The sequence below is a fragment of the Salvelinus alpinus genome, chromosome 2 (assembly GCF_045679555.1).
Source record: "Salvelinus alpinus chromosome 2, SLU_Salpinus.1, whole genome shotgun sequence".
Classification (NCBI taxonomy): domain Eukaryota; kingdom Metazoa; phylum Chordata; class Actinopteri; order Salmoniformes; family Salmonidae; genus Salvelinus; species Salvelinus alpinus.
Window position 1 is genome coordinate 101,732,015 of NC_092087.1, and position 14,940 is coordinate 101,746,954.

General features: G+C 45.1%; 2 protein-coding genes across 5 annotated transcripts in view; both read left to right on the forward strand.

The window, feature by feature from the left end:
* Positions 1-14,940, forward strand: part of LOC139546522 (zinc finger protein ZFP2-like) — a 415,728-nt gene that overhangs the window by 254,757 nt on the left and 146,031 nt on the right. The gene's annotated exons all lie outside the window — the stretch shown is intronic.
* LOC139546792 (zinc finger protein 664-like) overlaps positions 1-14,940 on the forward strand; it is a 93,643-nt gene that overhangs the window by 65,031 nt on the left and 13,672 nt on the right. Inside the window, exons 1-3 of one of the 2 annotated variants that reach the window (XM_071355594.1) lie at positions 9,072-10,118; positions 10,471-10,565; positions 10,696-10,873. The exons of the other annotated variant lie outside the window; for it this stretch is intronic. Coding sequence (XP_071211695.1) covers positions 9,821-10,118; positions 10,471-10,565; positions 10,696-10,873 — 571 coding nt within the window. The 5' untranslated portion in view covers positions 9,072-9,820. Of the gene's footprint in view, positions 1-9,071; positions 10,119-10,470; positions 10,566-10,695; positions 10,874-14,940 lie in introns of those variants that run through there. 2 annotated transcript variants of the gene reach the window in all.

A 14,940-nucleotide genomic window follows, 5' to 3' on the forward strand; every position in this document is an offset into this window, starting at 1 on the left:
GAGGTAAACTTAGGCATTGAGTGACGATGAGAGCGGTTGTGTCTCTGGAGGCACCAGGTGAGCATGGTGAGGTCTCCGCATGTGTAAGGTTTGGGACAAATGAGCTATCTAAGGCATGTTGGGTGGGGCTGGGGGCTCTACAGTGAAATAAAACAATAATAACTAACCTAAACAGCAATAGACAAGGCATATTGACATTAGGAAGAGGCATGTGTAGCCGAGTGATCATAGGGTCCAATGAGCAGCAATAGGTGAGTCAGGGAGGCGTTCGGTAGTCGCTACTACACTAGGCGAGCTGGAGACACGGTGATTCAGAAAGCTAGCGGGCCGTGGCCAGCAGAAGGGTCTTTGGCGACATCGCAAAGGAAAAGCCTGTTGAAACCACCTCGGGCGATTACGTCGGCAGACCAGTCGTGATGGATTGGCAGGGCTCCATGTCGGCAGTAAAGGGTCCAGGCCAATTGGCAAAAGAGGTATTGTAGCCAAAGAATTAGCTGGTAGACCTCTTCGGCTAGCCGGGAGATGGGCCTAGCTCAAGGCTAACTGGTGCTTGCTTCGGGACAGAGTGGCTAACTGACTATCAGCTAGTTAGCTGGCTAGCTTCTTATGGGGGTTCCTGTTCTAAAGTATAAAAATAGCAGATCCGTACCACATTGGGTGACGCGGATTGCAGGAAATTATCTCAGTCCGTAGATGGAAAGTAGATCGGCCTATATCGAAAAAAAATTGTATATGAAGGTATACACAGACGCAAGACGTAAGAGAAAACATATCTTGTGTTTAAAAAATTATATATATTTTTTGCTAATGTAAACAATGTTGTAAATATTCAGATGGCGACTGTGGGTTGGCGAATGTGGGTTTTTCAGGTGACCCTTCTCGCATGACGTATAATCTAGTGAACCGGACGGGACGTTTCTTCAGCAACAACACGGCTACTCTTTCAGCCAGGTTTTTTAGCTTTCTAGCTAACTTAAAACCGAAGCATTTGACGCGCTTTACACCATGTTTTATTTACATTCGCGAATCGCAGTGTTTCAAACACAATTCTGTTTACGTATATATACTGTAAACTTTAACCAAATTAGCTTGTTAAATTTGCAAACTTGTTAAGATTGATACTGAACCTAGCACTTGGCTAGTCGCTAATGCTACCTGCTAACTAGCTAACGTCCCCAACCATGAGCTCACTAAGCAACTTTTCCCCTGCTAAGGAAGAGGATGTCTGCTGTATGGAGAAAGAAGCTCTGGGGCTGAACATTGTCGTGAAAAAAGAAGAGGATATTACAGTGAAAGAAGAAGAAGAACCTTTCAGAATGAAAAAAGAGGAAGAGGAGGATATCATACTGAAAGAAGAGGAGGAGGGTGTTACTGTGAAAGAAGAGAAAGAACCTTCTGTAGTGGAAGAGGAGGTAGAGGCTTTCAGAATGAAAAAGGAGGAGGCGATCTCAATAAAGGTGGAGGAAGATGTTTTGGGAGTGAAAGAGGAGGAGGACGAAGGAGAGGAGGAGGAGACTGAAGATCTGATTAACACCGGTGAGTATTATTTAAAAACGGGCACAAACTATGCCGTTGTTGAACCAATGTGTGGTTTAGAAGGGGAATTCTACTGAAGTTCTATACTTGTTTATGTTGTTGTTATGTACGGAAGGGAATTTTTATTGGCCCTTTATTTCTGCACCATGATGCAGGTATGGTTACCTATCAGAATGTAACAGGATCAGGAGATGTGCCAAACGGGTGGAACTTTGGTTTTGGAAGGGGGGGGGTCATAACCTGGTCAAAGAGTCTGGGGGTCCTAACCTGGTCAAAGAGTCTGGGGGTCCTAACCTGGTCTAGGAGTCTGGGGGTCCTAACCTGGTCAAAGAGTCTGGGGGTCCTAACCTGGTCAAAGAGTCTGGGGGTCCTAACCTGGTCAAAGAGTCTGGGGGTCCTAACCTGGTCAAGGAGTCTGGGGGTCCTAACCTGGTCAAAGAGTCTGGGGGTCCTAACCTGGTCAAAGAGTCTGGGGGTCCTAACCTGGTCAAAGAGTCTGGGGGTCCTAACCTGGTCAAAGAGTCTGGGGGTCCTAACCTGGTCAAAGAGTCTGGGGGTCCTAACCTGGTCAAAGAGTCTGGGGGTCCTAACCTGGTCAAAGAGTCTGGGGGTCCTAACCTGGTCAAAGAGTCTCGGGGTCCTAACCTGGTCAAAGAGTCTGGGGGTCCTAACCTGGTCAAGGAGTCTGGGGGTCCTAACCTGGTCAAAGAGTCTGGGGGTCCTAACCTGGTCAAAGAGTCTGGGGGTCCTAACCTGGTCTAGGAGTCTGGGGGTCCTAACCTGGTCAAAGAGTCTGGGGGTCCTAACCTGGTCAAAGAGTCTGGGGGTCCTAACCTGGTCAAAGAGTCTGGGGGTCCTAACCTGGTCAAAGAGTCTGGGGGTCCTCCCTCAGAATTTTTTTAGGGCACCTAAAGTTAATTTCCTGCATTTCTACTAGGGCTGTCCCCGACAAAAAAAAAAAAAATATTTTGACAAATCGATTGGTCAAAATTATTTAACATTTATTTTTCCATATATAGTCACACCGACGGTGTCTTATGTGTAAAACGAACTAATGATTTAATAATTAATTCCTTCTGGGAACGATATGAAGTCCAGAAGTTATGGGCGGAGTTAGAAAGTTGGCTGTCAGAAGTATTACAATGTAAATGTGTTTTTTAATCCGTCTGTCTGCATCTTTCAATACATGTCAAATGAAGGTGCAGTGAGATACCCGATGGGTTGGACTATACTCTTCTCGTCTATTATCTTGCAAAAATATATGCTTAGCTGGAAAATCAACTAACCCTCTATCGTTTATAATAATCTATTTCATTATGTAACAATTGAAAGAGCGACAGAGAGGAACATAACGGTTCCATTTGAGGAAGTAGCGTAGAGCAGTTTTTTATTCAAACGGGACAGTTTTATCTCCATCTCTTCATTCAAAGACTCAATCATGGACACTCTTACTGATAGTTGTGGCTGCTTCGCGTGATGTATTGTTTTCTCTACCTTCTTGCCCTTTGTGCTGTTGTCTGTGGCCAATAATGTTTGTACAATGTTTTGTACTGCTACCATGTTGTTTTGTAACCATGTTGGTGTCATGTTGTGTTGCTACCATGCTGTGTTGTCATGTGTCGCTGCCTTGCTATGTTGTTGTCTTTAGGTCTCTCTTTATGTAGTATTGTCTCTCTTGTCGTGATGTGTGTTTTGTCCTATATTTATATTTTATTACATTTTTATTTTTAATCCCAGCTGTCCTGCTGTCCTCTCAGGAGGTCTTTTACCTTTTGATAGGCCATCATTGTAAATACGAATTTGTTCTTAACTGACTTGCCTAGTTAAATAAAATAAAAAATACTTATTTACAATGACGGCCTACCCCGGCCAAACCCTAACCCGGAAGACACTGGGCCAATTGTGCGCCGCCCTATGGGACTCCCAATCACGGCCGGTTGTGATACAGCCTGGAATCGAACCAGGGTCTGTAGTGACGCCTCTAGCACTGAGATGCTGTGCCACTCGGGTCCATGCATTTTTTTTACTTTTAAATGTGTGATATAGAGGCATAGCCATTAAATCTTGGTGAATATAGCCTAACTTTATAAATGCCCAATGAGCTTATTTCACCTGTCATACCCAATGATTTATATATACACTAGATGACTGATAGGAGGCGCTGTGTTGACGCCACCGTGCCTCCATCTTGGTACTCCCCCACCACTGTGTTGAAGCCACCGTGCCTCCATCTTGGCTCTCCCCCACCATTGTGTTGACACCACCGTGCCTCCATCTTGGTACTCCCCCACCACTGTGTTGACGCCACCGTGCCTCCATCTTGGCTCTCCCCCACCATTGTGTTGACGCCACCGTGCCTCCATCTTGGCTCCCCCACCATAGTGTTGATGCCACCGTGCCTCCATCTTGGCTCTCCCCCACCATTGTGTTGACGCCACCGTGCCTCCATCTTGGTACTCCCTGTTAAAATATTTTATCAAGGTTTAAGATAAATGATTAAATAATTCTACCCAAAAACTTAACCATTAGGATTAGAGGTTATGTAGCATGGACAAGGGGTAATTAAAAATGATAACCATTGGGGAAGAAAGGAATGTATGTGTGTGCCGAAAGAAAAGCAAAGAGACTCGTTAACCTATGTTTGAACCGACCCAGCTATAACTCTGTGGAGATAAGATAGGACAGGTGTCCTGTGTGAATTTAAGTATGCTCTCTCTAATTCTCTCCTTCTCTCTGCGAGTCATCATGCGTCAGGACTACCTGGCATGATGACTCCTTGCTGTCCCCAGTCCACCTGGCCTTGCTGCTGTTCCAGTTTCAACTGTTCTGCCTGCGGCTATGGAACCCTGACCTGTCCACCGGACGTGCTACCTGTCCCAGACCTGCTGTTTTCAACTCTAGAGACTGCAGGAGCGGTAGAGATACTCTTAATGATCGGCTATGAAAAGCTAACTGACATTTACTCCTGAGGTGCTGACTTGCTACACCCTCGATAACTACTGTGATTATTATTATTTGACCATGCTGGTCATTTATGAACATTTGAACATCTTGGCCATGTTCTGTTATAATCTCCACCCGGCACAGCCAGAAGAGGACTGGCAACCCCTCATAGCCTGGTTCCTCTCTAGGTTTCTTCCTAGGTTTTGGCCTTTCTAGGGAGTTTTTCCTAGCCACCGTGCTTCTACACCTGCATTGCTTGCTGTTTAGGGTTTTAGGCTGGGTTTCTATACAGCACCTTGTAGCATTAGCTGATGTACGAAGGTGCTATATAAATACATTTGATTTGATTTGATTTGACAGGGAGAGCCCCTCCAGGTTTTCCGTATCTGGGGGGGACTGGAACTGTCAGCTGAGTGGTAATAAACTGTGGTGAGACTTCAGGGGATAATCCAAATATAGTGTGTATGTATGTGTTAGGTTATGTGTAGGTTAAGAGAAAGTATAAAAGGAACGTTTTTGCACGTCAGGGCTTTCGCCAATAAAATTGTATCTGACTAATTGTGAGATAGGAATTCTGTCTGTTTCATTTAAACCAGAACTTTACAACCTCTGTGGTTCAGACCAAAAAAGATCATTGCAATTTATGAACATTAATTACTAAATTATATAACACTACCCGAGTGAGTAGGCTCCTCATAGCCTCTCGAGCTGCTGGGGACGATGAAGCCCCACTGCCAGCTTCTGATGGCCTGTCAGCCTGGTAGCCCTGCTCACGGTGAACAGCCTATCACTGGCCAACAAGGAACAGCTGTCGTCGCCATCGAAGCTATCAACCTCCTGACTCAAGGCATGCACCCTCCGTTCAAGGTGGTCCCAGTGGTCCGACTCCCCGTCCAGGACTGGCAGCACAAGGGCCCAGTAGAGAGGCCTGCGGTGGGTTCGGCCACATTTCCTGGGAGGGATACTGGGCCCAGTAGAGGGACTAACAGTTCGCTGCGCACCACTCCTGAGGCAGGGAGCTCAGCCTGAGCCTTGCCGACCCACATGGCCTCCAGTCGCGCCATAGGCAGCAGACATTCTGAGAACAACACACAAAACAGGCATCCAGTAGGGCGCTCCACCGCCCTCGCCGCATGGCTCAAACCCAGGCAGTACATACACAAGGTATGCAGATCCCCACCGCCCTCGCCGCATGGCTCAAACCCAGGCAGTACATACACAAGGTATGCAGATCCCCACCGCCCTCGCCGCATGGCTCAAACCCAGGCAGTACATACACAAGGTATGCAGATCCCCACCGCATGGCTCAAACCCAGGCAGTACATACACAAGGTATGCAGATCCCCACCGCCCTCGCCGCATGGCTCAAACCCAGGCAGTACATACACAAGGTATGCAGATCCCCACCGCCCTCGCCGCATGGCTCAAACCCAGGCAGTACATACACAAGGTATGCAGATCCCCACCGCATGGCTCAAACCCAGGCAGTACATACACAAGGTATGCAGATCTCCACCGCCCTCGCCGCATGGCTCAAACCCAGGCAGTACATACACAAGGTATACAGATCCCCACCGCCCTCGCCGCATGGCTCAAACCCAGGCAGTACATACACAAGGTATACAGATCCCCACCGCCCTCGCCGCATGGCTCAAACCCAGGCAGTACATACACAAGGTATGCAGATCCCCACCGCCCTCGCCGCATGGCTCAAACCCAGGCAGTACATACACAAGGTATGCAGATCAACACCGCCCTCGCCGCATGGCTCAAACCCAGGCAGTACATACACAAGGTATGCAGATCTCCACCGCCCTCGCCGCATGGCTCAAACCCAGGCAGTACATACACAAGGTATACAGATCCCCATGGCTCAAACCCAGGCAGTACATACACAAGGTATGCAGATCCCCATGGCTCAAACCCAGGCAGTACATACACAAGGTATGCAGATCCCCATGGCTCAAACCCAGGCAGTACATACACAAGGTATACAGATCCCCATGGCTCAAACCCAGGCAGTACATACACAAGGTATGCAGATCCCCATGGCTCAAACCCAGGCAGTACATACACAAGGTATGCAGATCCCCAGGGGGGGATGCCACCATCACACCTGTCACAAAGGGAAGCCATAAGCTCAGCCAACAAGGCCACGGAGCAGGAGTCCGACGACCCGCTTGGAGGAACAGGAACCCGCTGAGGGATAATTTACCCTGTAACTCTGCAAAAAAAAAAACAGGGAAGACCCCGTGTGGGGAAAAACAGGCAGACAAAACAGTAACTGGGTAATGGATTTGATTTATATGTTGTTGTACTGCAAAATATTACCTTTAAATGTCCAAGCAGTAAAAAAAAACAGCACAATATGATGAAGTAATTACGTTAAGGAACTCCAAAGTTGATGTCTCCAGGTAGTGGAAGCCCCACCACCATACTCTTACACTCTGCAGGGGAAAGAACCAGAAACAAAACCTGCAAGATAATTAGCAGAGAACCCAGAGCAGCGTGTTAAAGAAATTCACAGCACACACATAGAACAAGCCAGTCTGTCAAGTTGTGTAAACGGTCCATTACAGTTTGTGGCAGCAAGAGCCATCATACTAATGGATACACACGGAGTCGTAGTGTAACGCTAATGAAACACAAGTATGACAAACCAGGGGTCGGAAGATACAGATCAACCGCGCGCAGCAGGTGGAGCAGTCAAGAGAGGCCATGTTGTGGCCAACTGCTCCAGGCTGCGAACAGCCAGTGAGTATATATATATACTTCCATGTAAGATATTACGCTTACCAGTGACTTACCAAGCGAAATTCAGAAAGTTTGTACCTCAAACCATACGGACGTCTGCCGATAAAATGAAAGAGAACGTGTGTCGCGGCCAGGGGGTCTATATATAGGGGCGAACCCCAGCCGTGACACAGGTGTACACGGGAGTAAATCTGTAAATCCTCACCTCGGATGTATCTCTCCGCCGCGGAGTGATACCAATATAGTGAAACATAACAACCATTCATCTCTTGGCTGCTATACAGAGAAAATACAGGGAAGAAATCACCATTTACAACTGGGCTGCTATATACTCTATATTTATTTGATTTGTCATTCTGTCGTTTTTCATGGGATTTTAGTGGTGATTTAAAAATCATTTATTTAGAATTTATCAGAATGAATTTGTCCAGAAATAGTTTTACCAGCTCTGTGTATGAAGAGGTGAGGGAGCCCCGCTCCTCCGTACTCTGGCAGCACGACACCTCTGCTGAAAATGACAAGATGAGGTTTATGTCATTATTTACATATGAAATCAGATTGGATAAAAGTCTCTCAAAAAACTTTAAAAAAATACATTTGTATGTTGTTGTTTTCAAAAATCTCAAGAAGTGAATTGGATGTGGAGTCAGTTTGAATGTACACACTGTGATTAAATTGTTTTTTTTTTAACTCTGGCTCTGTGTGGTTTCGGTGTGTGTGTGTCAAGTGCTATTTTGATGTAATGCATATGCATAATTGTTTACATTGTTTACGTTCTCTCTGCTACTATCATGTATCCTACCATGACTATATCCCACCCAACTCCATGTGTTGTCACTATCATGTATCCTACTATGACTATATCCCACCCAACTCCATGTGTTGTCACTATCATGTATCCTACCATGACTATATCCAACCCAACTCCATGTGTTGTCACTATCATGTATCCTACCATGACTATATCCAACCCAACTCCATGTGTTGCCACTATCATGTATCCTACTATGACTATATCCAACCCTACTCCATGTGTTGCCACTATCATGTATCCTACTTGGCTGAAGGTTTGATCCAGTGGAAGAAGTATTGAGGAGCAGGGAGGTTAAAGGTCACTTCAGGATATCAGTAAAGTCCTATTAAATATATATTTCTTTACCTAATTCCGTTTTTGTTTTTTTCTCTAATTCTGTTTTCTTTGTTTAGTTTTTCCAGGTTTCTGTCCCTGTTTTTCTGTTTTTCTCTCAAAATCACACTGTTAATAGAACATCTAATGTTGTTGTTTTTCTAAGTACACATCAATAATTTAACCACATCAGGAGACCGCTTTTGAAGTCTGAGAAAAATCTAAGATGTGTTCATTTTTGTGTGTAGATATTATTATTATATTAGATACCCGTTAATGTTAGTGGCACCAGCAAGAGCCTTGCTTGGTTGGTGGTGTCTCTGTAGCACACATGTGATTGCAGAGTTTGCTGAACAAATCACAACTGGATTGATGCAAATAATCATGATATCATTCTGCCAGGTAGGCATAGACTACTTTGTAGTTAACATTTAATTGACAAGGTTTGTGGGAAAGCTTTTCCATCAACCAGAAGATAGTTGTCATTAGCATCATCGCTAACAGCTACACATAGTGGTAGACAAATGCACTTAGACAGGGGCATTTCCTGACTGTTTCCTCTTCAGAAAGTTGAAGGAAAATACAAATCACTGAGGCTAATTTAGACGACTTGCAGGCAGTGGGTTCAGAATATCTATGAGAAAAATGAATAAAGATTATAATTATAATACAGATTATACCACCAGCCAAAAGGGCAATTTAGTGACTGGAAGGGTAAAGGGGCATGTGCTCTACACAGGTAGAGTCCTATCTGTCCATGTTGCCTTTTGCAAAGTGGGCACTGCTTCATGTGGCAACACCAACACTCACCTAAATAGTCCATATGCCACTGGGTGAGAGAAGTTTTCATTATTTTTGGGCAGCATTATGTGAGGTGTTATTATGTGTTGTTAGCGATGAGCTTTGGTCAGTTTAGCTAGGAATATGCCATCCTCGTCAATGTCGCCCTTGTCAATCTGTCACCTAATCCTGCCTAATGGGCAGGTCAGCCCTGGAGGAAAGTATTGGCTGTAAGAAGGAAGAGAAAACATAACATCTGGTTGTTTTTAAATAACTTCTTATGACATTGCTTGCCAGAATAAACATTGTAATGGAGATTTTTCTCCAGTCTGCGTTACCCACTCCAGTCAGCAGATGGCGATTTGAGTCTTTCAGGTGATGCTGCTTGCGTGACGTATAATCTAGTGGACGGAACTGGAGGCTTCTTCAACAGCGACAAAAGGCTTCTGATTCACCCACCGCGGTGGTTTGCTAGCGAACATAAAACTGAAACATTGGAGCTCTTTAGACCAATCTTGTGTATATTACTCTTAGTGTTTTGAATATAATTCTGTTTACCTTTCTACTAGTTCATTAAAACGTAATTTGCTTGTTATATTAGCAAATGTGTTAAATTGATAATCTACTAGGCTAATCGCGCGGATCATGAGCTATGTAAACTAGACGGATAAAGAAGCTCTGATGAAAGGAGAGGAAGAAGCTTTCAGCATGAATAGGGAGGAAAGGGAGGCTATCACATTGAAAGAAGAAGAGGATGATATTACAGTGAAAGAGGAAGATGGGAAAGAGGTTGTCAAAGTGGAAGAGGAGGAGGTAGAAGCTTTCAGAATCAAAAAGGAGGAAGATGCCATAACATTGAATGAAGAGAATGAAGTGAAAGAAGAGGAAGAACCTTTTGGAGTAAAAGAGGAAGAGGAGGCTATCTCAATAAAAGAGGAGGAAGTGAAAGAGGAGGAGACTGAAGTTCTGATTACCACCAGTGAGTACTGTCTTAAAAATAGGGGCACAAACTGTTGTTGAACTAATGTGTGATTTTAAAGGGGCATTCTACTGAAGTTCTACACTTGAATATATTGTTCAGTACTGTAGGAATTGTTGAAGGGGCAATCTGCCATTGGTACATATGTTTATGAGACTTCGATGTATTGAATTCGCATTCTCCATGTGGTCTACATTAAAGTTCACCTCATCTAATATAACAGGCTTTTAATATTCAATATTGGTGCATAATTTCTACTTAAAATATCAAAGGGATGCAAAAGGCACCAATTTCGTTGATTGCAATAGAAGATCATAAGTTTACCATCTGTTTGATGTTCTCGTTCACATAGGAGGACATGACTATTATGGATCCTCTGGGGAGCCTCAACAACATCCTGATGCTGACGAGGCAGAGAAGAGTCTCTCCAGATCAGAACACCAGATGGTACAGCTTGGTCTGGTCTAGCATACAGCCTGCTCTATCAGGGTCTGGGTTTCTGTAAAGCACTTTATGTCAACAGTGACATCAGCATCCATAATGATATGTGTCTGTGTCCCCTCTTTATGGTTACCAGGACAACGCTAGCCCTTTCACCCTCCCAGAGTCCCCATGTCGTGCCTCTCCCGGTAGCGCCTTACTGCTGGGTATGAAGAGGTTGTCTGTGCTGCTGGTGGACTGCAGGAAAACAACGGGGCTGAGTGGAACTGTGAGAGGAGGAGAAGAGAAGAAAGGATCAGATTTGACACATCAAAGTAAGTACTGTAGTTTGAACAAATACAATAGATCTGCCCACTGGTATCTGTTACCAGTAGGGCTGTCCCTGACTAATACAAATACAGCTTTGCACACTGTTGGCATTCTCTCAACCAGCTTCACCTGGAATGCTTTTACAACCGTCTTCAAACCAAACTTTATTTGCCACATGCGCCGAATACAACAAGTGTAGATAGATGGCAGCATTCGCGCTAAACTGAAAGCACAGACCATCCATTTAACCATGGCAAGGTGACTAGGAATATGGCCGAATACAAACAGTGTAATTATTCACTCCGTAAGGCAATCAAACAGGCAAAACGTCAGTATAGAGACAAAGTGGAGTCGCAATTCAACGGCTCAGACACGAGACGTATGTGGCAGGGTCTACAGTCAATCACGGACTACAAAGGGAAAACCAGCCACGTTGCGGACACCGACTTCTTGCTTCCGGACAAACTAAACACTTTCTTCTTTGAGGATAACACAGTGCCACCGACGCAGCCCGCTACCAAGGACTGTGGGCTGGACATTCTTTCTCCGTGGCCGACGTGAGTAAGACATTTAAGCGCGTTAACCCTTGCAAAGCTGCCGGCCCAGACGGCATCCCAAGCTGCATCCTCAGAGCAGACCAGCTGGCTGAACATATTCAACATATTCAATCTATCCCAGTCTGCTGTCCCCACATGCTTCAATATGTCCACCATTGTTCCCGTACCCAAGAAAGCAAAGGTAACTATCGTCCTGTAACACTCACTTCTGTCATCATGAAGAGCTTTGAGAGACTAGTCAAGGATCATATCACCTCTACCTTTAACTTCCGTGACACCATAGACCCATTTCAATATGCTTACCGCCCCAATAGATCCACAGACGATGCAATCGCCATCACGCTGCACACTGCACTATCCCATCTGGACAAGAGGAACACCTATGTAAGAATACTGTTCATTGACTACAGCTCAGCATTCAACACCATAGTACCCTTCAAGCTCATCATTAAGCCTGGGTCTGAACCCCACCCTGTGCAACTGGGTCCTGGACTTCCTGACGGGCCGCCCCCCAGGTTGTGAAGGTAGGAAACAACACCTCCACTTCGCTGATCCTCATCACTGGGGCCCCACAAGGGTGCGTTCTCAGCCCCCTCCTGTACTCCTTGTTCACCCATGACTGCGTGGTCACACACGCCTCCAACTCAATCATCAAGTTTGCAGACGACACAACAGTAGTGGGGCCTGATTACCAACAATGACGAGACAGCCTACGGGGAGAAGGTGAGTGCCCTGGGAGACTGGTGCCAGGAAATTAACCTCACACCCAACGTCAACAAAACAAAGGAGCTGATCGGGGACTTCAGGAAACAGCAGAGGAAGCACGCCCCGATCCACATCGACAGGACCGCAGTGGAGAAGGTGGAAAGCTTCAAGTTCCTCAGCGTACACATCACTGACAAACTGAAATGGTCCACCCACACAGACAGTGTGGTGAAGACAAGGAGCACAACAGCACCTTAAACCCTCAGAAACCTTCTACAGATGCACATCCTGTCGGGCTGTGTGACCACCTGGTACGGCAACGGCACCGCCCGCAACCGCAGAGCTCTCCAGAGGGTGGTGCGGTCTGCCCAACGCGTCACCAGGGGCACAATGCCTGCTCTCCAGGACACTTACAGCACCCGATGTCACAGGAAGGCCAAAAAGATCATCAAGGACAACAACCACCCGAGCCACTGCCTGTTCACCCCAGCTATCATCCAGAAGGCGAGGTCAGTACAGGTGCATCAAAGCGGGGACCGAGAGACTGAAAAACAGCTTCTATCTCAAGGCCATCAGACTGTTAAATAGCCATCACTAGCACATTAGAGGCTGCCGCCCTATATACATAGACTTGAAATCACTGGCCACTTTAGTAATGGAACACTAGTCACTTTAATAATGTTAACATATTTTGCATTACTTATCTCATATGTACATACTGTATTCTATCATATTGTATCTTAGTCTATGCTGCTCTGACATTGCTCCTCCAAATATGTATATATTAATTCCATTCCATTCCTTTACTTTAGATGTGTGTGTATTGTTGTGAAATTGTTAGATATTACTTGTTAGTTATTACTGCACTGTTGGAGCTAGAGAAACAAGCATTTCGCTACACCCGCAATAACATCTGCTAAACATGTGTATGTGACTAATTAACATTTGATTTGATTTTACCTCATGAAGCTGGTTGAGAGAATGCCAAGAGTGTGCAAAGCTGTCATCAAGGCAAAGGGTGGCTACTTTGAAGAATCTCAAATATAAAATATATACAGTGAGGGGGGGGAAAAAACTCCCTTTAAGAGAGTGCTTCTGTGGACAGGTGTCCTTTATACAGGTAACAAGCTGAGATTAGGAGCACTGCCTTTAAGAGTGTGCTCCTAATCTCAGCTCGTTACCTGTATAAAAGACGCCTGGGAGCCAGAAATCTTTCTGATTGAGAGGGGGTCAAATACTTATTTCCCTCATTAAAATGCAAATCAATTTATAACATTTTTGACATGCGTTTTTCTGGATTTTTTTGTTGTTATTCTGTCTCTCACTGTTCAAATAAACCTACCATTAAAATTATAGACTGATCATTTCTTTGTCAGTGGGCAAACGTACAAAATCAGCAGGGGATCAAATACTTTTTTCCCCTCACTGTATTTGGTTATACAATTTCAACAACTTACAGTTCATATAAGGAAATCAGTCAATGTAAATAAATTCATTAGGCCCTAATCTATGGACTTCACATTACTGGGGAGGGGAACAGCCATGGGTGGGCCTGGGAGGGCATAAGCCCACCCACTTGGAAGACAGGCCTACCCGCTGGGGAGCCAAGACCAGCCCAGACAATGAAGCTGTCCGGGTGGCAGGTCTAAGACAATGTGGAGGTCCTGGACTGGCGTGGTTATATGCGGTCTGCGGTTGTGAAGCCGGTTGGATGCCAAATTCTCTATAATGAATTGAATGTTAATTTCTCTACCATAAGCTGCCTAAGCTTATGGTAGAGAAATAAACATAAAATTCTCTGGAAACTGCTCCAGTGGAAATTCCTGCAGTCAGCATGCCAATTGCACGCTCCCTCTGAGACATCTGCTGCAGAGGATAAGTTCATTATTCAAATTGCAGCACAAATAACTGCTTCACAGAGTAGAAGACATCAACATGTTCAGAGGAGACTGCGTGAATCAGGCCTTCAATGTCGAATTGCTGCGAAGAAACCACTACTCAAGGACACCAATAATAAGAAGAGACTTGCTTGGGCCAAGAAACATGAGCAATGGACATTAGATCTGTCCTTTGGTCTGAGTCCAAATTTAAGATTTTCGGGTCCAACCGGCGTGTCTTTGTGAGACACAGAGTAGGTGAACGGATCATCTCTGCATGTGTGGTTCCCACCATGAAGCATGGAGGAGGTGGAGTGGGGGTACTTTGCTGGTCACACTGTCTGTGATTTATTTAGAATTCAAGGCACACTTAACCAGCATGGCTACCACAGCATTCTGCAGTGATACACCATCCCATCTGGTTTGGGTTTAGTGGGCCTATCATTTGTTTTTCAACAAGACAATAACCCAACATACCTCGAGGCTGTGTAAGGGATATTTGACCAAGAAGGAGAGTGATGGAGTGCTGCATAAGATGACCTGGCCTCCACAATCACCCGACCTCAACCCAATTGAGATGGTTTGGGTTGAGTTGGACCGCAGAGTGAAGGAAAAGCAACCAACAAATGCTCAGCATATGTGGGAACACCTACAAGACTGTTGGAAAAGCTTTCCAGGTGAAGCTGGTTGAGAGAATGCCAAGCTGTCATCAAGGCAAAGGGTGGCTACTTTGAAGAATCTAATATATATTTAGATTTGTTTAACACATTTTTTGGTTACTACATGATTCCATATGTGTTTTTTCATAGTTTTGATGTCTTCACTATTATTCCTCAATGTACAAAATAGTAAAAATAATGAAAAACCCTTGAATGTGTAGGTGTCCAAACTTTTGACTGGTACTGTACATTAAATTCCCTGGCAACAGCTCCA